The sequence below is a fragment of the Pelophylax lessonae genome (genome assembly GCF_965119305.1).
Source record: "Pelophylax lessonae genome assembly, chromosome: 8".
Classification (NCBI taxonomy): Eukaryota; Metazoa; Chordata; class Amphibia; order Anura; family Ranidae; genus Pelophylax; species Pelophylax lessonae.
The window spans coordinates 223,295,213-223,323,181 of NC_138775.1; the positions used below are offsets into that span (position 1 = coordinate 223,295,213).

The 27,969-nt window shown below is 39.3% G+C and overlaps 1 protein-coding gene across 6 annotated transcripts in view; it reads left to right on the forward strand.

Annotated features, from left to right (window-relative positions):
• The window catches only part of CACNA1E (calcium voltage-gated channel subunit alpha1 E), a 1,228,023-nt gene that overhangs the window by 1,133,973 nt on the left and 66,081 nt on the right, over positions 1 to 27,969 (forward strand). For all 6 annotated transcript variants that reach the window (XM_082266485.1, XM_082266488.1, XM_082266487.1 and 3 more), the window contains 7 exons: positions 811 to 975; positions 8,401 to 8,511; positions 8,647 to 8,730; positions 12,079 to 12,204; positions 14,892 to 14,957; positions 15,796 to 15,887; positions 27,490 to 27,655. In XM_082266485.1, coding sequence (XP_082122611.1) covers positions 811 to 975; positions 8,401 to 8,511; positions 8,647 to 8,730; positions 12,079 to 12,204; positions 14,892 to 14,957; positions 15,796 to 15,887; positions 27,490 to 27,655 — 810 coding nt within the window. The remainder of the gene's footprint in view (positions 1 to 810; positions 976 to 8,400; positions 8,512 to 8,646; positions 8,731 to 12,078; positions 12,205 to 14,891; positions 14,958 to 15,795; positions 15,888 to 27,489; positions 27,656 to 27,969) is intronic.

Here is a 27,969-nt window from a genome sequence, read left to right on the forward strand (position 1 = left end):
ATATATATATATATATATATATATATATTTTATTGCCTATAGTTTAAGGAAGTCTTTTACTTTTAGACATACATGAGAACAGTATCGGCTATATTTGAAAAAACTTATACATTTGTGAAATTTTTTGTTTAGCTTTGGGTGGAGCAGGGAAGGATTAGAACTTGTCCTTGGGTTTTCACTGTTGTCTGTGCCCCTTTTGGGGAAATTCACCCCTCTACCTATCGCAATAACTACTCTAATATAATAAAAGTAAATGGAACTGAATCAGATAGCAATACAAACCTGACATAAGTTCAAGCCCTTCCCCACTCCACAACACAAAAAATGATTTTAGCAGAAGTTCCACTTACATGCATTATAAATCTGGTTTCTATGTGTAATTTGTAGATATACTATATATGTGTCATACTTGCTCGTACATATCCAGGTTTTATTTCCTGCTTTACAGTATTGCAAAGTGATCGGGCTTTTTGGTATGCCACTGCTTCTTTCAATCTTTCTTTGGATGTCCCTGTGTACATATACTTTCCACTATTTATGTTTAGCAGCATTTCAAAGATGTACGAAAACAAGCCCAGTTTGTCTGCCAAGTGATCTTTCAACCAATGACATACCGCAATCAACTGGTTTTGGACTTTTGTGATAACAAAAATAGGAGTAATGTGCAATAACCCCTTTCAAAAAAGACATGTATAATCTTTCAGTTATTCAAAAATATCAATGTTCGAGGGGTGAATGACTGTATCTTATTGTTTATATAAAAAAAAGTAATATTCTATGCATTGAGAAATATTCTTCTATCTTTCGTAGAGAGCCTGCATAGATTTTGCTATTAGTGCCAAGCCACTCACTCGCTACATGCCCCAGAATCGTCATACCTTTCAATACCGTGTCTGGCACTTTGTGGTTTCCCCATCTTTTGAATACACGATCATGGCTATGATTGCTCTCAATACTGTGGTGCTAATGATGAAGGTAGGAACAAGGCATATTCCTTCTGTTTAACATTTTATTTATATTATTATTTATTTTAATGCAGGACTCATAATGATGCATGTTCTTCAGAAGTGGATTTTTGATATTATTTTTAGAATTAATTAATGCCTTTGAGGGTTTAGTCAGTTGAGCCAACGCAGCAAGTAAGAAATGTTGTCTTCATCTACTTGTGTTTCAACTTTAATAAGACTATTATACAACCAGTCTGTAAATTAATAATTTGACAAAAAAAATTAGAAATCATAAAATACTTGCCCAAAAAAACAAATATATGTTATATATTAACTATGTATATATTTCCCTAGCTTATGTCGCCAAAATACCTTTATGGTATCCATTTTCTCTGGAAAGCAGCAATGCTGCACTGATAGATCTTTATAAATTTGGGTACTGTTATTCCATATTTACCTTTCCCCTAGCACCACATACAGCATAGTGTTATGCTTTTCTGTGTTCAGAAATGAGCTTATACAGAAGATAGCAGAATATAGGGCAGGGGAATTGAATTAAAGTTCAGACGAGTGGTCGAGATAATTTTCTTTCAACAGAGGTCCAATTCTCACATTTGCACTATGACTCAGTTTATTTACATAAAAGCACCCCTTCCTTTACACACATTTACATCAAAGTCTCTCCTTGACATCAAAGTCCTTACTCCCCCCTTTATGTCACCCCTCTGTCTTTTTACAGTAGTGTCCTCAGCCCCCCCCCCCTTTCACAACACATTCCCCCTTTCCTATACAGCACAGTCCTCTTCACGGGATGGTATAATGTTAATCCTGTGAGCAAAAATTGGGTCCAATGAAAATCTAAGCAATGCAGCGGGCACAGCACTCTCTCATAAGTGTAAAGTAGAATAAAAACAAAAAAGTGCCGTGCAAATCAATTGGGAAAAATAAATGATGAACAATATAAATCCAAAATATGTGTGCAATAAATGCAAGGTGCAATAGTGCTTAATATAGCAAGTGTGGATCAATGAAACACGTAAAGATTATAAACAATATTCACAATGATGAGAATAAGGTGCTATTTTTAATAAGGTTACTATTCATACGTACACGATTCGCACTTTATTCTCATAATTGTGAATATTGTTTATAATGTTTACGTGTTTCATTGATCCACACTTGCGTTATTAAGCACTATTGCACCTTACATTTATTGCACACATATTTTGGATTTATATTGTTCATTTATTTTTCCCAATTGTTTTGCGTGGCACTTTTTTGTTTTTATTTTACAGTCCTCTTCACATCACAGCCCCCACTTTACATTGCAGTCTCGTCTTTACAGCAGTGTCCTCTGTGCCCCCTTCATATCGCAGCCCTTCCATTATATCACAAACCTCCTTCACGTCACAGTCCTCTACCCCTTTACATCCCAATCTCACTTGACATCAGTGTCCTTATTCCCCCTTCTAATCACAGCCCCCCTTACATCACAGTTCTCTTCACAACCCAGTTCCCCCTTTTTACATCAAAGTCAGCACTCTTTACATCACAGTCACCCTTTCACCTCACACCCCTCCCTTCACATCAATGCCCTTTTATATCAACCCCCCCACACCTCCACTCACAGCCCCCCTTTACAGTCCTACCTTACAAGGCAAGAGCTGGACAACTGTTGTTTTTTTTTTTTGTTTTGTTTTTTCTCTGTTGGTTGAACTAGATAGACATGTGTCTTTTTGAAACCAGATTAACTATGTAACTTTTCATGATAACAAGTGGGTTATTGCTTGCTAGGACCACCCCCACAGTCAATTTGAAAGGTATAGCAGCTCCCACCCTTTGTCCATCCCTGCTACGCTTTTTGCCTTCTGCCCTGAGAATGGCAGTAGCAGCAGTAATGGGGAAGGCAGTAGAGAGACCTGGCAGAGAACACCCAGGCTGCTAAGTGATGTGGCTGCGGTGGTCTGGTTAGGACTGTCGCTTGGTCAGGGTACATACTGCAGTCTGCCATTTAGTGATGCCTGGTGTAGAGAAACTACAGTGGTTAAAATAATTATTTAATCCCCTGCAGATTTTGTAAGTTTGCCCACTTACAAAAAAATAAAGGGTCTATAATTTGTATCATAGGTATATTTTAAAAGATACAGACAGAATATTAACCCAAAATCCCTAACGACAACTCATGTGTATAAAAGACACCTGTCAACAGAATCTCTTTCTTCCGTTGAAACCCTACCATCATGGGCAAGACTCAAGGACTGTCAAAGTACATCAGGGACAGGATTGTAGACCCGTATAAGGCTAGAATGGGCTACAAGACCACCAGCAAGAAGCTTTGTGAGAAGTAGACAACTGTTGGAGCAATAATTTTCAAATGGAAGAAATACAAAATAACCATCAATCACCCTCAGTCTGGATCTCCATGCAAGATTTCACCTCATGGGGTCAGGATGATTATGAGAAAAGTGAGGAATTAGCCCAAAACGACACGGGAGGAGCTTGTGAATGATCTCAAGGCAGTTGGGACCACACTCCCCAAACAAACCATTGGCAACACAATAGATTGAAATTCTGCAGCGCCTGCAAGGTCCCCCTCTTCAATAAGGCACATATAAAGGCCCATCGGAAGTTTGCTAATGAACATTTAAATGATTCAAAGAAGGATTGGGAGAAAGTGCTGTGGTCAGATGAGACTAAAATCAAGCTCTTTGGCATTAACTTGACTTGCCATGTTTGGAGGAAGAAAAATGCTGACTATGACCCTAAGAACACCATCCCTACAGTCAAGCATGGAGGTGGAAACATTATGTTTTGGGGCTGTTTCTTTGCAAAAGGTACAGGTTGATTTTGCCGCATTGAAGGGCCAATGGACAGGCCATGTATTGTAAAATCTTGAATGAGAACCTTCTTCCCTCAGCCAGAACACTGAAAATGGGTCATGGATGGGTCTTCCAGCATGACAATGACCCGAAACATACCGCCAAGGCAACAAAGGAGTGGCTCAAGAAGAAGCACATTAAGGTCATGAAGTGGCCTAGCCAGTCTTCAGACCCTAATTTTTGGGGAAGTAAGCTGAAACTTCGAATTGCCAAGTGACAGCCAAGAAACCTTAGGGATTTATAGAAGATCTGTAAAGAAGAGTGGACCAAAATCCCTCCTGAGATGTGTGTAAACCTAGTAACAAACTACAAGAAATGTCTTACCTCTGTGCTTGCCAACAAGGGTTTCTCCACCAAATACTAAATCATGTTTTGCTTGGGGATCAAATACTTTTTTTACTCACTGAGCTGCAACCCAATTTATAACATTTGTATAATGTGTTTTTTTCTGGATTTTTGATAAATATTAGGTCCCTATTATTTAAAATACACCTATGATAACACCTATGATAACAAGTATAGACCTTTTCATTTCTTTGTAAGTGGGCAAACCTGCAAAATCTGCAGGGGAGGAAATAATTATTCTCCCCACTGTATGGTACAAACATCTCAATGACCCAATATAAACATAGTGTGCAAAAGCCTACTTACAGAAGCCTTTTACTTTGCTAGCAATGCCACTCAGAAGCTATTGTCAGAGTACAGTACGTGCTTTTTCCTGTCAGAAGGAAGGGGGTGTGATAGCGCTGGACCAATAAAAGTACAGAATAATTAAAATCAATAAAGAATAAAGTGTGTTTTGAGCCCTGGTTGCAGCCGCTCTGGTCACAATTGCTAAATCACCCAACAGATAAATAATTGGATATGTGGGTAGAAGCACCTAATGCAAACTTACATATTGCTTGAAATGTGTGTAAAATGTTTTTTTGTTAAGAACATGTGTTTCAGGAGAAAAGTATGCCTTCTTCAGGACTTAAACAGGGGTTTGTAATACAGTGTGGATGAAATAACAGCCTGATGTGAAGCTGAATTGAGCCTAGTGTGTCCTAACTCCAATGCAAACAGCCCACTGGATCAAGCTCAACAGAGCTTGCCAAGGTCTTGGTCTACAAAAGACCAAAACACAGATGAATAGAAATTAATTGAGGTGGCACATCTCAGGACATGACAATGGAGGAAATGTTTATGGAAACAGTTACATCTTGTCTTCCGCAAAAATGATTATATTCGTGCACACTTGCATTTGGCAAAAAAGAATTACATTTGGCTTATATTTGCCTCTTGAGCCTAGTCAGGGTGGTCAGAAGTAAGGTCTGGCACTTGATGCCTTGTGAGACGCTAAATTATCAGACTTCAGGTATCCTTTCACCAGCTGACTCAATCTGAAAAGTCAGATTTTCCAATAGTAAGTAAAGTTAAATAACATTACATAACAAGGCTAAATAAATCTTTCATAAGTTATCCAGCACTATTATAATTAAAGCCTAATCTTTGAAATGGTCATGTAATCCCAGGCCTTTAACCACTTCCCGTCGCTGCACTGCCTTTTTACGTCGGCAGTGTGGCTCTCCCAGGCAAAATCACGTTAACCACTTGCCGACTGCCTAACGCCGATCTACGTCGGCAGTCAGCCCCTCACAGGCAAAGTGACGCAGGGCTACGTCACTAGCTTGTGAGGGTCTAGGGAGCGAGCGCGCGCCCCCGGAGGCACGCTCCCGCTCCCGTGTGGTCACGGACCCCCCCGCGCGTGTGACCGGCGGACCCGATGTCCGCCGGTCACTCTGCGATCGGCGGGGGAGAGGGAGAAAGTCAGGCGGCTTGTGTAAACAAGCTGCCTGTCATTCTCCCCTGTGTATGAAGGATGATCATACGGTTCTACTATGTAGAACCGTTGATCACTCTTCATACATCTGAAGCCACAGTCAATCACAGTAGAAAGCACGCCCCTAGGGACACACATAGCCCCTCCCTTTCAAAAAAAGTTAACCCCTTCACTGCCAGTGTATTTTTACAGTAACAGTGCATATGTATAGCACTGATTACTGTAGAAATGTCACTGGTAACCCCAAAAGTGTCAAAAATGTCAGTCAAGGGTCTGATCTGTCCGCCGCAATGTCGCAGTACCACAAAAAAAATTGCAGATCGCCGCCATTACGCGTTAAAAAAAAAACAACAAAAATGACAAAAATCTTTCCCTTTGTTGGTAAACGCATTAACTTTTGCGCAAACCAATCAAAATACGCTTTTTGCAATTTTTTTTACCATACATAGGTAGCATAAAACAAATTGGCCGAAAATGTTAAAAAATTTAGATTTTTACATTTTTTGGGGGGGGGGAATTTCAAATAAAAAAATGTGAAAAATATTGCTATTTTTGCAAAATTTACGCTCTTTTTTTGTTTATAGCGCGTGATCAAAAAATCGCACAGGTGATCAAATACCACCAAAAGAAAGCTCTGTTTGTGGGAAAAAAAGGACGCCAAATTAGTTTAGATAAAGCGTCGCACGACCGTGCAATTGTCCATTAAAGTTACGCAGTGCCGAATCGCAAAATACCCCCTGGTCAGGTAGGGGGTAAAATCTTCCGGGGCTTAAGTGGTTAATTAACGTAATTTGCTTAGGAGGCCACTAGGAGGTGAACGCCGCCGGGGGCGAGTGCATGCCGCATGAGGCGCGCTCCTGCCCCCCATCGTCAGTGGGGAAGCCAGTGCGGGTGTCAGGCGGCTCGGATTGCCATCTGACTCCAGCGCTCTCTCCCCGCTGACAGAGAAGGACAGACGGCTGTTATAAATACAGCCGTCTGTCATTCTCCCTGAAGTGATCACAGAGACCAATGCGATCCTGCTATATAGGATCACATGTCTCTATGATCATTTCAAAAGCCCAACCCCCCCACAGTTAGAATCACTCCCCTAGGGTCCCATTTAACCCCTTGATCACCAATAGTATTAACCCCTTCCCTTTCAATGGCATTATTACAGAAACAGTGCATATTTTTAGCACTGATTACTGTAGTAATGTCACTGATACCCTCAAAAGTGTCTAAAATGTCAGTAGGGGTCTGATCTGTCTGCCGCAATGTCGCAGTCCCGCAAAAAATCCCAGATCGCCGCCATTACTAGTAAAAAAAAGAAAAAACAATAAAAATCACATAAATCTTTCCCGTAGTTAGTAAACGCAATAACTTTTGCGCAAACCAATCAAAATACACTTATTGCGATTTTTTTTACCAAAAATATGTAGCGGAAAAAAGATTGGCATAAAATGTTACATTTTGATGTTTAAATTTTTTTTGGGAATGTTATGTAGCAGAAAGTGAAAAATATTGTTTTTTTTTTTTCAAAATTGTTGCTCTTTTTTTGTTTATAGCGCAAAAAAAAAAAAATTGCACAGGTGATCAAATACCACCAAAAGAAAGCTCTATTTGTGGGGAAAAAAATGACGTCAATTTTGTTTGGGTACATCGTCGCACGACCGCAAAATTGTCTATTAAAATTAAGCAGTGCCGAATTGCAAAATAGGGCTTGGTCATTAAGCAGCAAAATCTTCCTGTCCAAAAGTGGTTAAATAACCCATTCCACGTATTGCAGTGAAAAAGTAAAAAAAACCTGGAAACTGATTAAAGTATAAGTAAACCCAATCAGTAAAATCTCAATAAGGTTTAACACGCTAATACCATTATAAAGAGATTTTCAATAGTTTTAACACTGCAGCTTTCATTAAAACAATACCTGATAGTCCAGCCATGAAGGTCCCCCTGGGAAATACCATGCTGCCATCATTGAACTGCATGTAGACAAGAATAATACTAAGAAGAGATCTGCAGCACTGAGATACAACAAATGATGAAATAAAAGGGAAAAACAAATGTTTGTTATCAATGCATTAGCAAACTAAATGCTTACAGTATATCTAATTTAAAGTGGTTGTAAACCTCAGATATGAAATATGAACAAAGCATATCCCTCTATAGTGTGTACTTGTTTCAATCCAGAACACTCAGTGTAATTTCTGTTCTCTGCCCTTCTCCTCTACTATAAGCACGAGTCACTTCAGACAAGTTTTCCTGACACCAAGAAAAAATGGTGACAGGGGAGGGAGCTCCAGCTGATTGACAACCTCAGCTCAGTTCCTGAGTGTTGTGTAACGAGGGGTGTGTCCCTTCTCTCCAATCAGCTCTCCTTATTGATGTAACTTGAGCTCTCTGCCCCCTGTTTTTCAGAGGTGAGATATCTTGTGTAAATTCTGCTGCAGAGAAACGGGTACAATTGATGTAGGAGGATTTGTTTAATCTCTTTGTCTCACCTGAGGCCAGTCACTTCACTGTGTATACAGTATGTAAGTGTTTCCAACCACTTTAAGCCTTAGGTTTTGATGCAATTTTTAGAGCTGTAAGCTCATGATCACATGTTTCAAGCTAAAATGGTAAGAACAAATTATTTCTAGCCACTACTGTTAGACATTTGCCTTTTGGTCATTCACATGTTCTGAAATACTGTTATAGCACAACAGTGAAGATACATAATTGTTGTTAAACCTTTTCATTTCAAAATGCGTTTTTTCATCCTTCCTAGTATTATCAAGCACCATATACTTATGAACTTGCTTTAAAATATTTGAACATCGCCTTCACCATGTTATTCTCCCTGGAGTGCATCCTCAAGATCATTGCATTTGGATTCTTGGTATGTAACTGATACTTCACTAATGTCTCCTAAATTGTGTTGTTTTGGATGTGATAATGAGGTTGTTGTATGGACTTAAGACTCATTTTCTTTGTATTGATCAGTGTGATTTAACGTGCCCTGTTTTTCTTCTAGAACTATTTCAGGGATACCTGGAACATTTTTGACTTTATTACAGTAATTGGTAGCATCACGGAGATTATACTTACAGACAGTAAGGTGAGATGTTTGCTGATTGCTTTTTTGTCTTACTTCTAATACTTTAAATATAGCTTAAGTGCATTATCAAAAGCGAGGGTTAGTTTCAGAGTGGTTCTTGTATAGGCCTTCTTTCCCTCCCTTCCTTTCAATATGTCATTATATTGTACTTGTTACATTTCCTCCAATAGTTATGGCTCTGTTTTACTCTATCTCTAAAAGCTGAACTACCACAGGGATCTGTGCTGGTTTCTGCCTTTTTTCATTGTACAGTGCACAATTGGGAAAGTTAATTAGCAGCTTTGGCTTCAAATCCCACCTGTATGCACATGACACACAATTGAACATTTCTGTAGGAGAACTTTTACCATGCTTAACAAATAACACTACTAAAGGGCCATACACACTATACGATTTTCTGAAGACTTTTTCCTTCAGATTTACCTTTTCTATGTAGTGCAAGGGCCTGCCAGATTGCATACAAATTGAAAGTGTTTAGGTTTGACCTCATATTATATGGTTTTGGTAAATCTAAAGGAAAAAGTCTTCAGAAAATCTTATAGTGTGTATGGCCCATAAGGCCTCTTTCACACGGCCGCTCCGTATGTCCGTATATCACCCCATCCGTTTGCGGGTTATATACGGACATAATGTATGTCAATGGGATTACGGATGTCAGCGGATGACCATCCGCTGACATCCGATTTGCGTCCTTTCAGTTCTGTTCCGTTTTTTTGAAACGGAACAGAACCCTATTTTTCTTCCGTTTAAAAAATGGAACGGATGCAAATTCGGATGTCAGCGGTGTTATCCGCTGACATCCGCAATCCCCATAGACATACATTTTGTCAGTATATCTTCCGCAAACGGATGGGATGATATGCGGACATACAGAGCGGATGACACAAGTGTCATCCGTGTCCGTGAAAAAAAAAAAAAGTGCCCGAGCGAAGAAAAAAAACGGAGCGGCCGCGTGAAAGAGGCCTAAATGTGACCCCGGTGTTTATTGGATAATATTACGCAGTGACTGTTGTCCAGCCATTTCAAAGTTCATCAGTATAGTGCTTCAGTGCCATGCTACAAGTAATTATAGTTTTGCAATAGAGCAAATTTAATCCCAGGATTCAGTTCTCTAATTTAAGCAGTTTAGATCAAACGATGCATCCTGCTGCCGGGAAGCAGTGAAGCTCAAGAGATTCATTGACAGCTGACAAGTCAAGAATGGAGGTGCATACAGTACTAATAACTAGCAGCAGTGCCCTTACATGACACAATGGTGCATACCAAGTGACCCACAGCTTGGTTGGATTGTGGCCATCTGTTTTCATTACACATTATACACAAGTTTTCCTAACCAAAAAAAAAAATTGAAGTAAATCATGAGTTTATTCCACAGAAACCGTGGCATAAATTATGGGAGCAAGAAGTGATATGAACAACCTTTGTTGTTCCTGGAATTTTTTGTAACAGTATATTAACCAGGGCTTTTTTTCCTCAGAAAATAGGTGCAGGAACTCCCCCCCCTTCTGAGTCACCCTTTGTCTCTGCCCCCTCTACCCACTTCTGAGCACGGTCCCTAGATTCCACCCCCTACCCACCTCCCTGTACCACCTCTTTTAGAGAATACAGAACCATGTATCATTTTGTGCTACTAAGTATTTGTATGGAATTGAATAAACGCCACCCTAGCAACAGTAGACTCCCTCTAGCAACAATAAACCAAGTCTCACAACAATAGATGTCCCCTAGGTAAAACAATAGACCCCCCCCCCGCAACAAAATACAACCCCAGCAACAATAGACCCTCAGCAGCAACAACAGATCTCCCAGCAGCCAGCATCAATAGACTCTCCAACAGCTAGCAACAAACCTCTCCCTCAACAGTAGATCCCCCCAGCAAAATAGAATCCCCCCACCAGCAACATTAGATATACCTGGCAACAATAAACCCCCACACAAAAATATATCCCCACCAGCGACAATAGATTCACCAGCAGCCAGGTTTAATAGACCTTCCAGCACACCCCCACACTCCTTGCCATAAAATACATTCAGTGTTGGAGGTGCCAGAACTGCGTTTCCCCACGTTCCTGCTGAAAAAAAGCCCTGATATTAATTGACTTAAGCTGGCCATATAATGAATGAATTTTGGCCGGTTTGTTAGGAAAACAAAATATGATCAGTGGATGGTCCTGTTGGCACCACTCTGCCCAATGTCCTTTAAATGAAAATTCGAAAGTGCCAGGTGTAAAATTATCAGCTGAACAGCTCCTGCATCCTATCAGATGCAGGCACTGTTGTTGACTGTCAGGTCAATGGCCACTGCTTGGCTGACTTTCAAGTGTCATTGACTGTCGGAATACAGTAGCCACAGCAGGAGATTCATTTAAACATCAATGCTGTTTAGAGTGGATGTAGGAATCTGTTAGATCTCTTTTGTTAAGTCTGCATGCCAAACAAAGGAAATCTATAGGTGTATGACCAACTTTGGAAATAGAGTATTAAAATAAAAAAACATACGTCTTTCAAAAAGTGTTGACTTTTTAATCTGGTTGTAAGGTTTATTTGATCCAAGTTTTTTTTTTTTTTTTTTTATAAGATCATATTCATAATTGTACTTTAATCAACATAAGGTGCAGGTATGCCTATTGTACAATGTGTTAAAGCCAAGCAGTAAAGTGACCTCTCATGCATGGTTAACTGTAATGAATAGCTCAAGAAGAAAGTCTGTTAGTGTCAAGTGTTTGCACAAAACTCAACTGCTGCACAGAAAACTTAAGGCTAGAAAATTAATTACATTAAACATATGGGGTAGAATCCCATAGGGCTCAGAGACATAGCGCAAATGTTGTTGTTACAGGTCTTTAGCTAAAACACTGCTTATAATTTCAACACATGTTTATACACACACACTAGTGCCAGAGGTAAGAATATGGTAACATTTAAATTGAACATAAATACCCTAGAATATTTCACCAATCTCATTGGATTATTTATCTTTTTGCTATGGTTTAATATTCAAAAATGGTCCGGCCAACCTGTACCCACACAGCGGTACCTGATTTCAAACATTTGTGTTGCAATCACCATGGCTAGAGAAACATCAACTGTACCCATCTCATACAACCTTAGCCTATATCACTGTACCTCTTTCTTCTAAAAGGTGCAAGAGGTGTAATGTGCACTTGACTGTGCTGGAAAGGTGGATACCTTTGTGTTAGTTGCTTGCTGTATGGGAAATGTACTTGCCTGCTGGAAACTGGTACTTGGATAAATTATGCATCATTTGCTGTAGAAAAAAATATTCAGTTGCAGAATGCAGTACTAGTCTTTGAACTAATTGTTGTGTCTTTTTTCTGACCCATCCAGCTGGTGAACACAACCAGCTTTAACATGAGCTTCTTGAAATTGTTTCGAGCTGCCCGACTCATTAAACTTCTTCGGCAGGGATACACAATCCGCATTTTACTATGGACTTTTGTCCAGTCCTTTAAGGTAATGTGTCTATTTTTTAGAGTCTAGAAGTCATTGAAATACATATGTACTTAGATAGATATTGCACAAACAGCTTCCTATTTGCAAAGTCTTACCTCCACTTTCTAACTACAGCAGTTGCATGTTGTGTTTAAATATGACTGTGCAGTCAAATAGGCATCATAGTCTCAACTAGCGTACTCTGCAGTCTAATTACAATTTTGTGTGAGAACACTTGTTATGAGGGTGGTGGCTGGTACTCTGTCTTCTATGCTATAAGTTAGTGGCTGGAAGCAGTTTTGAACATGCCACATTCCCAGGGCCATCTTACCGCAGTTGCCTGGGAGCCCCACTTATCCGGGGGGCCCCACCTGCCCAGCGACCCAGCCCCAGCCAAGCATTAGTCCCGATTCCTGTGTGCATCCTGCCACTGAACTTAGCAGGTGGCAAGCGCCTGTCAGCCCTGCACTGCTGTCAGGCCACTTGGGCCGTGGGAGAGGAGCCCACAACTGCAGGAATGCCTGTCCACCTCCACGGGAACAAGCACACACAGGACAGTCGAGTCTGACTCCCGTCCGTGTGTGTGTTCACCGGAGCCAGCCACTAAACTTGGAAGCTGTCATTAGCCTGGCACTGCTGTACCAATAAATATCGCTTTATCGATAATTTGCCTTTTTATTCTCGTGGGTGATTGTGTAGGCAGGGTCCCAGTGCACTGAATTGCCCAGGGCCCTTTAATGCTCTTAAGATGGCACTGCACCTTCCCCAACAGTGACATGGAAAGGTAACTTTAAAGCTTTAAAAGAGAGGTGAGACTTCAGTTAGCCTTCCAAAAATAAAATCTGTGGCCAATAGACTAAGCTTGGGCCATTTAGTAGGCTAAAATAAAAAGACAATACACATACATGGTCTGCTATACCCTTTTTGCTTGTATAGATTGGGTTGTTTAGAGGTGTAGTAAGGTGCTCTTGCAGTTGCCCTAAGAGAATATTATTCCACACAAAGAGATTTTTCCTATTATATTGGAAAATCTCTTTGTGAATGTATTCCTTTTTCAATAGAGAAAGAGGGGATAAAACTTGTGCAGCACTAATATCTGTAAGCCAAAGGAAGATTTTATTGAGGTTGGACTGCAAACAAATCATTCAAATTCAGACAGATGTCCAGCTTTCTTGTCAAACATTTGCTTATGTATGCTCACAATAAACATTTCTTTAAACTGGGACAAGGAAGCAGACATTCCCAATGGAACTACCTGTTAGCCACTTATAAAAACAACTTTTCAAATAATACAAAATGTCAAAAGAGCACTGACTTTCTAGTTTCTCCTCATACTAGTGGTAGTGTTTTTATCTCCACCTCCTGGTTGTGATGGTTTCATTATCTCCACCTCATACTGGTGGCAGTCCCCTATCTTCTCCTTTTACAGGTGGTAGTCTCCTATCTTCTCCTTCTGCTGGTGGTGGTTTCCTTATCTCAACCTCATACTGATTGTCAACTCCTTATCTTTACACCTTGCTACACACTTGACGAAAATCGGACAAAATATCCTCCGATTTTTCTCTCTCTTGCTCAGCGTTCATTACCGTTTTTAGTTGACAGTGCATAAATGTTCACAAAATTTCTCGTTCGTTTTCTTTTTGGGACATTTGTTCCCAGACTTCCGGGTTGTCAGCAACTTCAGATCATGCGTGGTCTTTCGTATCTGATTTTTCAGGGACTACTGCATACACATTAAACGAAAATTGGTCATCTGGAGACAGATGATAAAAATTTTGGTGTTTATCCCTCCGTTTTTTTTTCATTGAAAATGTCGGCATCGGCTGTTGAAAGTTGTGTACACACTTGCCGAAAATCGTACGATTGTACCTCGGACAGAAATTTTCGGCAGATTTTCTACTAGTGTGTTCCCCACTTAACTATGCTCTCCATATTTACACCAAATACTGTATTTGTGATGGTCTCCATATCTGCACCTTGTTCTGGTGTTGGTCTTTTATCCCCTACTCGTAGTGGTCTCCTTCTCTCTAACTCTTATTGGTTGGTGGCTTCCCTATCTTTACCATATACTGGTGGTTTTCTTATCCCCACCTCTTTCTAGTAGTGGTCTTCCTGCTTCTCCCCTTCATACTCTCCTTATCTCCAACTCATACTGGTATTCCTTTATTTATCTCTGACTTCTAATGGTGGTCTCCTAATTTTCACCTCATGTTGTGACCTCTTTAGTTTCTCATTATAAAAGTGGTGATCTCCTTGGTGATCTTCCACGTTAATTTGATGGCGATCTCATTAACCTCTCATAACAAATATTGTATGTGAATGTGAAATGTGGGGTATTTTCCTTTGTATCACTAATTTATTATTGATAAAGAGGTAAAATACAGCAGTTTGGTTTAAACTATCTCAAAATACGGTATGTTAATACCAAGACAAAGCTTGCAAAAAAAAAATAATAATAAAAAAAGTAATATAATAATTTTAAAGTAAACTTTGCAATAAAAAAAAAAATGTGCTCACCTACAATATGCTATGCCCTTTAGGCAATTTGCAGTTCAAATGTATGTAAAACCAAAAAAATTTAATTTTCTGCAATATACTGAGTCTAGTAAAAGCAAATCCATGTGCGTATTTATTTTTTCTTGCAAGTAAGGATGTGTATTTTGCAATGTTTCTTGTCACTTAAATAACCCTTTTTGTCTTATTTTCAGGCTCTCCCTTATGTCTGCCTCCTGATTGCTATGTTATTCTTCATCTATGCCATTATAGGCATGCAGGTTAGGCTGTCATCTAACAATATTTGTATTGTCATAAAGAAAAAATACACTCTGGGGAGAACTCAGTGAAAATCAAATGTATTTCTTAGAACATCCATTTGTTAGTAAATGGCAGTAGCCTTTATGTGTTCTGTATGAAATTGTTATAGTTGAAATTATAGCAATAAATATTGCAAACTAATAAAACACCATTGTGTTCTTGGCAACAGTACTCTTTATGAAGACAGGATTTCTCAGAATTTTCATTGCCTGACTTAACTGGCTCACTGCCTGTCAGCATGAAGTCAAATGCCATGCAACATGTTCCATGAATATGGCATCCCTAGTATTAGGCCTAATTTAATGAGAAAAAAAGATTTTGAAAAATTTGAAAAGAATGCCAGGAGTTAGGTGTATCGTAATCCAACATTATAGTAATGGCAGAAACTACCATTTGACATTATTCGACTTAGGGATGACAGTTTTCTTAATACTTGCTGAAAAATTTCCAAGATGCATCTGGTAGGCAGAAAGTTGTTTAGGTTGCTTGCTGAGATTATAGTTGCTTCTTATAATTGCCATTCACTATTTTTTTCAGCAATTCTGGCTATTGCATGTGGTCACAGATTTCATTGTGTGTGTACACTTTATAGCTTCTTTAAGTTTTCCTATTCGGTCTATGTGATTCATACCTCCATTAAGCAATGGTATATGTGAATGAGATTAACATCTACCCCTACTTGTAAGATAAGTGTAGGTTAATAGAGTCCAACTTTGGATTTGAAAGCTGCTTTTATTATACTTTAGAAAAGGTATAAATATAGTGAGGTCTAGATAGTAATTACGTCTTGTTTTGTAGGTGTTTGGTAACATCCGTCTTGAAGAGGAAAGCCATATTAATAGACACAACAACTTCAGAAGTTTCTTCAGTTCCCTCATGCTGCTATTCAGGTCGGTTCCCAAAGATTCCTAGTGCATAACTTTAATCCTTTACATGAAGAAGCATTAACTGGAGTACATAGAGTTTATGACATGTATTTATGATAGAAGGGGCAAATAAAATTATAAATAAAAAATAAAATAAAATCTAGTTTATATTTTTGCATGCTTACCTATTTCAGCTTTCATTCTTGCTCAGAGAAGAAGGTTGTTGACTCAGTGACCCATCTGAGCAGTGGATGGTCTGAGGGACCCCTGTGAGACAAATGGGAAGGCAAACTATGGAAATTATATATATATATATATATATATATATATATATATATATATATATATATATATATATATACACACACACACACACAGTATCTCACAGAAATGAGTACAACCCTCACATTTTTTGTAAATATTTTATTATATCTTTTCATGTAACACTGAAGAAATGACACTCTGCTACAATGTAAAGTAGTGAGTGTACAGCTTGTATAACAGTGTAAATTTGCTGTCCCCTCAAAATAACTCAACACACAGCCATTAATGTCTAAACAGCTGGCAATAAAAGTGAGAACACCCCTAAATTGGGCCCCGGTGCTATGTGACTCATTAGTGTTACAAGGTCTCAGGTATGAATGGGGAGAAGGTGTGTTAAATTTGGTGTTATCACTCTCTCATACTGGTCACTGGAAGTTCCACATGGCACCTCATGGCAAAGACTCTCTGATGATCTGAAAAAAAGAATTGTTGCTCTACATAAAGATGGGCTAGGCTATAAGAAGATTGCCAAGACCCTGAAAATTGGCTGCAGCATGATGGCCAAGACCATACAGTGATTTAACAGGACAGGTTCTACTATAAACAGGCCACGCCATGGTCGACCAAAGAAGTTGAGTACACGTGCTCAGCGTCATATCCAGAGGATGTCTTTGGGAAATAGGCGTATGAGTGCTGCCAGCATTGCTGCAGAGGTTTAAGGGGTGGGGGGGGGTCAGCCTGTCAGTGCTCAGACCATACACCGCACACTGCATCAAATTGGTCTGCATGGCTGTCCTCCCAGAAGAAAGCCTCTTCTAAAGATGATGCACAAGAAAGCCCACAAACAATTTGCTGTAAACAAGCAGACTAAGGACATGGATTACAAGATTATGGATGGATTATGAGACCAAGATAAACTTATTTGGTTCAGATGGTGTCAAGCATGTATGGCGGCAACCAGGTGAGGAGTACAAAGACAAGCGTGTCGTGCCTACAAGCAAGCATGGTGGTGGGAGTGTCATGGTCTGGGGCTGCATGAGTGCTGCCGGGACTGGGGAGCTACAGTTCATTGAGGGAACCATGAATCCCAACATGTACTGTGACATACTGCAGCAGAGCACGATCCCCTCCCTTCAGACACTGGGTCGCAGGGCAGTATTCCAACACGATAAGAAATCCAAACACACCACTGCCTTGCTAAAGAAGCTGAGGGTAAACATGATGGACTGGCCAAGCATGTCTCCAGACCTAAACCCTATTGAGCATCTGTGGGGCATCCTCAAACGGAAGGTGGAGGAGCGCAAGGTCTCTAACAACCACCAGCCCTATGATGTTGTCATGAAGGAATGGAAGAGGACTCCTGTGACAACCTGTGAAGCCCTGGGGACCTCCATGCCCAAGAGGGTTAAGGCAGTGCTGTAAAATAATAATGGCCATACAAAATATTGATACTTTGGGGTGTACTCACTTTTGTTGCCAGTGGTTTAGACATTAATGGCTGTGTGTTGAGTTATTTTGAGGGCTCAGCAAATGTACACTGTTATACAAGCTGTACAATCACTACTTTACATTGTAGCAAAGTGTAATGTTCTCACATGAAAAGATATAATAAAATATTTACAAAAATGTGAGGGTTGTACTCACTTTTGTGAGATATTATTTATATATATATATATATATATATATATATATATATATATATATATATATATATATATATATACATACTATATTGTCAAAAGTATTGAGATGCCTGCTTTTACACACATATAAACTTTAATGGCACCCCAGTCTTAGTCCGTAGGGTTCAAGATTGAGTTGGCCCACCGTTGCAGCTATAACAGCTTCAACTCTTCTGGGAAGGCTGTCCACAAGGTTTAGGGGTGTGTCTATGGGAAATTTTGACCATTTTTTTTAGAAGCGCATTTGTGAGGTCAGGCACTGATGTTGGACGACAGGGCCCAGCTCGCAGTCTTCACTCTAATTCATCCCACAAGTGTTCTATTGCGTTGAGGTCAGGACTCTGTGCAGGTCAGTCAAGTTCCTCCACCTCAAACTTGTTCATCAATGTTTTTATGGACCTTGCTTTGTGCACTGATATGCAGTCATGTTGGAACAGGAAGGAGCCATCCCCAAACTGTTCCTACAAAGTTGGAAGCATGAAATTGTCCAAAATGTCTTGGTATGGTGACGCCTTAAGAGTTCCCTTCACTGGAAGTAAGGGGTCAAGACCAACCCCTGAAAAACAACCACACACCATAATCTCCCCTCCACCAAATAATATGAACCAGTGTACAAAACAAGGTCCATAAAGACATGGATGAGTGGGTTTGGGGTGGGTGGAGGAACTTGATTGGCCTGCACAGAGTCTTCTGGGTTCCTCAACCTGACAGAACACCTTTAAGATGTATTAGAGCGCAGACTGCGAGCCAGGCCGTCTCATCCAACATCAGTGCCTGACCTCACAAATGCGCTTCTGGAAGAATGGTCAAACATTCCCATAGACACACTCCTAAACCATGTGGGCAGCCTTCCCAGAAGAGTTGAAGCTGTTATAGCTGCAAAGGGTGGGCCAACTCAATATTGAACCCTATGGATTATGACTGGGATGCCATTAAAGTTCACATGCGCGTAAAGGCAAGCATCCCAATTATTTTGGTAATATATATATATATAAACTGTATAAATAAATTTGTTTGTAAAATAAAGATAGTACATACATTGTATAATTAAAACTAAACATACAAAATTTCACTATTTGCCCTCCTGGTAACATTTTGTTTAAAAAAAGTTGATTGTTTAATAGACAGCCTGTGGGCTATTGTCAGAATATAATACCTGTTATATTCGTGGATGGAATACAATTGTTAGGTTTCTTTTGTTTGGACCACAGGCTGAAAAGAAAAATCTTGTATGGCTAACTTACAGCAAATATGCTGTTTACTCTGTAAGGGTATTTTCCCTTAGCTTAGTTACTGAGGTGAAGCTCTGCTGACCCCCATTATCCAATAATGTGCAAGCAAAAATATTATTTTTCATTTGCCTTACACATGATTAGGTTTTCTTTGCAAAGTGAATTTTCACATTGGATGATGAAAGTCATCAGAGCTTCACCACTTTAACTAAGCTAACTGAAAATTCCCTTTGCAAAATGAACAGCCTATTTCCCTTTAGTCAATCTTCCCCAGAGACAAAAAAAAAGTGTCCTAAAACTGTTTTAGTTTCCCTTAAAATAACAACTCCTTGCAAAACTGATATGCCATTTCTAATGCATCAGTGGATTCCAGCCCCTGCCAGCTTATATGCCCGGATTCTTCTGTTATTTAAGAGAATCCATTTGGGGAAGTTGACACTCTCATTTTCCACTGTAATGACTGTGGTGGTTGCAAATTCTTGGCTGCATATATTACCAATGAAGTCTCAAATAAAGGACAAAAGCCAGCATGTTATTTTCCTTGCCAGTAACAACAGAAAACTGAAATACAGTCTTTGGAGTTAAGCTGCTCACAGGAAGCTAATACATAAAATTTAGAGAGTGATTAGTTTCTTCTGAGTTCCTGGTGCTGCATGAGGAACTTCTCTTAGCTCTGAGGACAGATAATGAGGAAAGCATGAAGAAAAATGTTAGTAGTTTAAAAAATGTTGAAGCTGGACTGGAGTGCGAGGGTAAGAAGCAGTGCAAGGAGCCAGTCATACTTAAAGGAAATGAAAGAAACAAGTAAAAGAGAGATGAGCTCATCACTGTGCTTCTTCTCATTTCAATGTCTAATAAAATTCTTCGGCTGGTCTGGGCTCAGAAGAAGTGTGAAGATCTTGCCTTTATTGGAGATGTGCAAAACTAAAGTAAATGCAGGCAAATGTGACTGGCAGTATCTTCCTTAGTGGTGCCCTCAGATGGTCTTTTAGGTATATGGTCTTTTTTCCAGGACGTTTTGTCCATCCTGTGGCCACCATGGTGCCATTTTTTTTGTTGTTTTGTGTCATGGGCATAAACATCCTAACATGGGAGCCATTGGTTCTCTTTCAAATAAGTGAATTATTATTTTTTATGGATAGTCCTTATGCTACAATAATGTAAAAGGAAGGTGGAGTGAGATTCAAGTCTAATGTATACAATATGCCCTGGCACTATCCCTCATATATGAAAACAAATAATGGGAAGAACATTCACCCTCTTACCCCAAAAGGAGAATCAGGGATGAATAAAGAGGGATTTAAATAGTATCTGGCATAAAGAGGCGTATCAAATATCATTAAAATTGTCTTTTATTAGTATCAAAAAGTATAAAAAACACAACAATAAACTATGGTATGGGGTACATCATGTCATATGGGATATCTCACAGAACAATTATAACATCAGATGTGGATCAATCTGAGGCTAGATCTACGTGTTTCGCCCAAGGGTAGGGGCTTCTTCAGGATCCCATAACAGATATAATAGACACCACTAAAAGCATATCATACAGTCAAAAAAATCTCAATATACATTATTTGTATTATTTGTTTGAATAACATCATATAAATACCAAATTAGTGACATATACATCTCCATCAAAAACACACAATGACATTCAAGACAAATCAAAAGTCAAGACTCAGGACAATCAATATATACAGGATAAAAAAAAGGGGGGGGGAAGGGAAAAAAAAGGGAAAGGAAGGGGGAGGAGGAAGAAACAACAAACAAACCGCCAGAGGAACGATGATCAGAAACCCAAAAGAGATAACAAAGACTGGGGGAGCGAGATAAATAACCAACAAGCCATCACCTGTATAGAAGACCCCAGTATAAAAGAAAAGAAAAAAAAAATATATATATATATATATATATATATATATATATAGTAGCATATATGAAAATATGGTACCTTAAGTGATTAGTGAAGAGTAAATTGTGGCCCTGACCAGCAATACTCTCATCAGGTGAGAGAAAATAGGATATACTCCAATAGAAAATTAGATCTGTGTAGAAACAGTGTTAAAGGTAAAAACCAATCCGCTGACAGAAAAGTCGCTCTATTGTCTGAAAAAAGAAAAACATACATAACCGTGTAAAAATATCACAAAGAAAATAAAAAGACAAAAAATGGACGGTGCATAGTGAGAAATCACAGCTAATGCCAACAAAGATATAAATACTTACTAACCAAGGTGAAAAAGAAGAAAAATGCTGAACAGCATTCACAATGTCTGTGCAGGCATTGTATGGATATGCCACTAAATAAGCAAGCCAATCCTTCAGAGGGTCATAGACAAGGCCACCTAGGATCTAACATAGGGCAGTGGGAGGAAGTAATCCTAAAATGAATAATGGTATAAAACATTTTCTTAGCCAGATGTATACAAAATACATATGGGTATCCACTAGTATACTAGCCATAGGGTAATTACCTCAACTAAGTATAAACTCCACGTATAGAGGACAATGCATTCAAGCAGAGCAAGAGTGCTCACAGACCTCTCTCCTCGCCGCACACCATCAGCCGAATGAGATCAGCTGGGAGCGTGCCCGGCTACAATAACTCTTGAAGAAGCTAAGTATTCAGTGAAACATGTTGAGAATGTAACATCACTGTAGCATGAAAAAGATTATCTCAACCCGTTTCTGGCAAACAAGACCATGATATGGTTATGTATTTTTAACAGTGATTTTAATGGATTTTGAATAAAAAATGTTGGTAATTTTTACTGGATATGTGTATGTAATTGTGTTATTTTAGCACCTCAAAAGTTCCGTATTACCTTATGGTCAATTATTAAATTATTGGGATGTGGTGCATGAAATAACCCATCTACTACCTGAATCACATAATTTAATCTTGAACAGTTCTTCTTTTGTCTGAAAGATATAAAGTCTGATGTAAAATGACTTTACATGCATACAAACAGCTGCAATAGGCACATTACAACTTATGTAGCTCATACTCAGACTTTGCTAACAATTTGGAACTTTACATAAAAGTTATGGGGGTGGTGGAAGAAAAAGGGGGGGGGGGGGTGGAAGAAAGGCAAGAATAAATACCGGATCAATTTAGACCATTATTTATGAGATAGGACATAGCTCTTCATGTGACAGTTTGGATCAAAGATGTTTAAAACTGTATAGCCAATTTGTTTGAGGAGATATAGCCCCACACATCCCTGGTGTAGGGGGGGATATCTCCCTGTAAAGATAGAGTTTGGATTTCACGAGGGAAAAAGTATACTACCCCTAAACTATATGCAGATTTCTTTTACCTTAATTATTAATAGAATAATTGTACCTTCATGATAACAAATAAAATGATCTGTTACCCAAACCAATCTGGGTAGTTTGTAGTTAAAGTAACCAATTCTGTAGATCAACTTTTTCATCAGTCATCAACCTTAAAATAGTAACTGCCATTGAGGTTTTCTGCAGAACTCAGGAACTGAAGAAGGATGAGAAAATTTTAATTATATTTGCAAAGGTGCCTGATTGCCACCTGTAATCTGTATATCAACATTTCTCAGCACAATGACTTCTGTTGGGTACATTCTAATGGCCAATAATAGGCAAAATCTAATCTGGCTGTCACTAACAACTCACTGATAATCAGGAACCCATTAGAGTGGAATGCGATATCATCAGCTATTACATAGTAATCACATGTAGGCTGGAGGCTTACTCAACAAAAAAAGCTTTCAGCATGCAATAGCACTGTTTAATACGATATCAGATACAATAACAGTATAAAAAAAAAGAGTCAAAAATAGAAAAAAAAAAAATCTACATTTTTGTACATTTATTAACCTAAAAAAAATAAGAAGAGCAGGATTTTTCTTAAAACAATGTCATAAATAAAAGTAATATATCCCTAGGTAGATTATATAGGTTGCAAAATAAAGTTTTTGTTAAGTTAACTGGAACTGGAGAGAGTCCAGAGAAGGGCAACAAAAATAATTAGAGGAATCTAGGACATCAGCTATGAGCAAAGACTACAAGCATTGAACTTATTCTCTCTGGAGAAGAGACGATTAAGGGGGGATATGATATCAATGTACAAATACTGTACTGGTGGTGATTAGGGATGATCGAACGGTTCGGGTCCACCATCGGTTCGGCCCGAACATTGGGTGTTCGAGGTTCGGCCGAATTTAGAACTTTTTGCCCAAAAAGTTTGGAATTCGGCAACCAGAACCGCCCAAAATGCAATGCTTCAGGAAATGGGCTTTAAAAGCCCGTGATTGGACCAGAACCATTAGCAAAAGCCAATTGAGGGGGCAGGAGAATGCTAGAAATGTGATTGGAGTGACTAGGGGGTCCCTAGACCAATCATTAGTGAATACGCCCCCCAGTATATAAGATCGCCCCGCCATATTCCTAGCATTGTTATACTGGACATGGAAGAGAGTGGAAGCAGTTCTGTTAATTTTACTTTAAAAGTGTCATTTAGCTATTTATTAGTGTGAGGAAAGGGATATCTAGTGTAGTTATAGTGCTCCTTTACACTTAAGTTAGCTTCAAAAACTGAGTTTCTGTAGGGAAAGTGTTAAGTGTCAGGGGACCGTAGTGTAGTGTAGGGTTAACTGGCAGTGACTGCTATGGCAGGGTGACAAAACCCCTCCATAGCAGGGTGACCGCTATAGAGAAATGATCATTTCTCTGAATACCTTCGGAACTGGAATATGGCTTCTCACCAGCCAAGCATTTTTTATGCTGCAGGGGCTGCCACTGCCAGTGCTTTTTTGAGGACATGTTTGATGTCAGACATGACATCTGAACATGTGTATAGGGGGTATATATAGACATATATGTCTGAATATATACCCCTAGACATATATAGGTGTGATAGTAGCAGAAATAAATGCTTGCGCTAATGAAATCATTTACAGTAATATATTTCTGCTACTATCACACCTATATATGTCTAGGGGTATATATTCAGACATATATGTGTATATATACCCCCTATACACATGTTCAGATGTTTTGCCTGCCTCAAAAGAACCCCAAAAAATGCCAAAAAAACGCTAGCGTCAAAAAAAAAAAATGCCCAGGTGTGTTTTTGCTGGCATTTTTTGGGGGGTTTTGGAGGCAGGCAAAACATCTGAACTTGTGCACAGTACCACTATACACAAGTTCAGATGTTTTTCCTGACTGCAAAGATCCCAAAAAAATGCCTTCTATTAAACCGGCAAGTTGTTACAGGAGCGGAGCCAACCCCCTGTCAGAAATTTTTCTAATACAAACAATCCTTTTTTTTCTGGTTCTGGACATGCTACAGAGCTGAAACTTCACAGGTACACCTTTTAGACCCCCCAGACACAAAATCACACAAAAGTTCTTAAAAATTGTCATTTTTGATAAAAAAGCCAATTATTGAAAAATTAAAAAAAAAAAAAAAGAGAGATTTTCTGATTTTTACTTTGGATTTCAGATCTGGGGGGGTCTAAAAAGTGTACATGTGAAGTTTCAGCTCTGTAGCATGTCCAGAACCAGAAAAAAAAAGATCGTTTGTATTAGAAAACTTTCTGACAGGGGGTTTGCTTCGCTCCTGTAACACCTTGCCGGTTTAATAGAAGGCATTTTTTTGGGATCTTTGCAGTCAGGAAAAACATCTGAACTTGTGTATAGTGGTACTGTGCACACGTTCTGATGTTTTGCCTGCCTCCAAAAACCCCCAAAAAATGCCAGCAAAAACACACCTGGGCATTTTTTTTTTTTGACGCTAGCGTTTTTTTGGGCATTTTTTGGGGTTCTTTTGAGGCAGGCAAAACATCTGAACTTGTGTATAGTGGTGTATATACACACATCCATATATTTATATACACACCTAGACATATATAGGTGTGATAGTAGCAGAAATATATTACTGTAAATGATTTCATTAGCGCAAGCATATATTTCTGCTACTATCACACCTATATATGTCTAGGTGTGTATATAAATATATGGATGTGTGTATATACACCACTATACACAAGTTCAGATGTTTTGCCTGCCTCAAAAGAACCCCAAAAAATGCCAAAAAAAACGCTAGCGTCAAAAAAGAAATGCCCAGGTGTGTTTTTGCTGGCATTTTTTGGGGGTTTTGGAGGCAGGCAAAACATCTGAACTTGTGCACAGTACCACTATACACAAGTTCAGATGTTTTTCCTGACTGCAAAGAACCCAAAAAAATGCCTTCTATTAAACCGGCAAGGTGTGAAAACCGAGAAGCCATATTGGTGAAAAATCAGATCTGAAAGTTTTCTAATACAAACAATCTTTTTTTTTATGGTTCTGGACATGCTACAGAGCTGAAACTTCACATGCACACCTTTTAGACCCCCCAGATACTAAATCCAAAAAATCATTTTTTTTTTTTTTTTTTTTAATTTTTCAATAATTGGCTTTTTTATCAAAAATGACAATTTTTAAGAACTTAATGGGGCATGACCCAGAACCCTAGGCACTTTTTAGGGGCATTTATTGGGTTTTGGGGCTTCAAAATTGTGTTTTTGATTACCGAAGTTCGGGTCCCATTGATTTCAATGGGGTTCTGAAATCCGGGCCGAACTTTCGGGAAGTTCGGATGTTCTGGCCGAACCGAACTTTTCAAAAGTTCGATCATCCTTAGTGGTGATGACCATAGCAAAAGGAACAAACTTTTCAGAGAAAGGGAATACAATAAGACACGGGCCACACACTAAAACTAGAGGAAAAATGGTTTAACCTTAAAATACGTAAGGGGTTCTTCACTGTCAGAGCAGTATGGATGTGGAATTCTCTTGCACAAGCAGTGGTATCAGCAGGGAGCATTGATAGTTTCGAAAAACTATTGGATGGGCACCTTAAAGAGCACAACATAAGGGGTATACAAAGTTCGATTAACAGCAAACACACACACATCATAGATTGAACTGGATGGACTGGTGTCTTTTTTCAACCTCACAAACTATGTAACATGCTAAAACTACTAAATTTGGCCTGGGCATCTAGGTAGCAATAATCTCTGGTCACAAAAGGATTAAAAGAGCTAAGGTATATTACAAACATCACTTTCCCTCCCCCATCCCAAAGAGGAAAGCCACTCAGCCTCCATGCATGTTGTAGCAAGTCAAATCCAAACAACATCTTTATTAAAATTTACTGACATTGCTTTGCCAGATTTACAGGTCTAAACCACATCGAACATGCTGATAAGAGTGTTCGTTTTATGTGAACTTGCTTTTGTAAGCCAAAGGTGAGAAACTATGATGAAGACCTCTAAAACTGATGAAGTAAAATTACATTGATTGGCAAGGCGTTATTTCATTAGAAAACATTTTTGAAGTCTAAGTGTGGCTAAACGAAATAACAGAAAAATCAGTAAAAGGGACATACTTTACAATTAGCAGGATGTGTCCCTTGTGCTGATTCCTCTTCTCTTAGTATAAATCCTCCTCAGTCCATGCCCCTCCCCCCTTGATGAGTCTGTGACATTTCCTTATTTGTATTAACCCCGCCGCATGGGAATATTACAACAGCAGGAGTTGGGAGAGGGCATTACATGAGGAGGATTTCTGCTAACAGAAGAGGAATTGGCACAAAGGACACATCCTGACGACTGTAAGTTATATTCCTTGTGCTGATTTTTCTGTCTTTTATTTTAGCTACAATCAGGGCTTTTTTTTAGCAGGAATGCAGGGGAACACAGTGCTGACACCTCCAACACTGCTGGGGTGTGCTATTGTTGCTGGTGGGGGGGGTCCTATGTTGCTTGGGGGTAAATTGTTGCTGGGAGGGATCTACTGTTGAGGGAGAGGTTTGTTGCTGGCTGTTGGAGGGTCTATTGATGCTGGCTGCTGGGAGATCTGTTGTTGCTGCTGAGGGTCTTTTGTTGCTGGAGTCGTATTTTGTTGTGGGGAAGGGGGTCTATTGTTGCTGGGGGGAGGTCTATTGTTGTGTGACTGGGTCTATTGTTGCTAGAGGGAGTCTACTGTTGCTAGGGTGGAGTATATTCAATTCCATACAAATACTTAGTAGCAAAAAATGATACATGGTTCTGTATTCTCTAAAAGAGGTGGTACAGGGATGTGGGTAGGGGTCGGACTCTAGGGACCGTGCTCAGAAGTGGGTAGCGGGGCAGAGACAAAGGGTGACTCAGAAGGGGGGAGTTCCTGGACCTATTTTCTGATAAAAAAAGTCCTGGCTACAATTAAGCTTAAAGAAGCAGGAATTCTGTTGAATTTCAACTGCTAACAACTGTTAGGATCTGGAAGCGTAAACTGTAATAATCAAGCAAATGTTTCAGGCAGTTGGATGTGGGTGCCACAGATGGAACTGAGAATGTTTTACAGTAGAATAATGATCAGCCATGATGCCATAAGTTTGTCGTATGATTTTCTAATTGAAATTTTTGTCTTTTGTTGCTAGGAGTGCCACTGGTGAGGCTTGGCAGGAGATCATGCTGTCATGTCTGGGAGATAAAGGCTGTGAACCGGACACTAGTGCCCCTGGTGGACATAATGAAAATGAGCGCTGTGGAACTGACCTAGCATATGTTTATTTTGTCTCCTTCATTTTTTTCTGCTCCTTCCTGGTGAGTATGACCTTCAGTACTTTGAATTCATCAAATGATTGTCATTTATATTCTGAAAAACTCTCTGGTGTCCAGCTTGCAGCCAAGGGAAACACGCAGCCCTCTTGTACTTATTGTACAGCCCTTGGGCCTTAGCAGGCAGTAGCAGGGGCATTGATTAGTAAAGAGGCTGTATTAGCAGTAATTACTACTAGTCTACTTTAACGTGTCCCGGTTTCTAATTGTCTCAAACTAAACCTGTTGCCTTTCTTTGACCATCACTTGCAGTATGTTAGCAATCTGGCAATGTTCTATAGTATCACATAAATCAATAG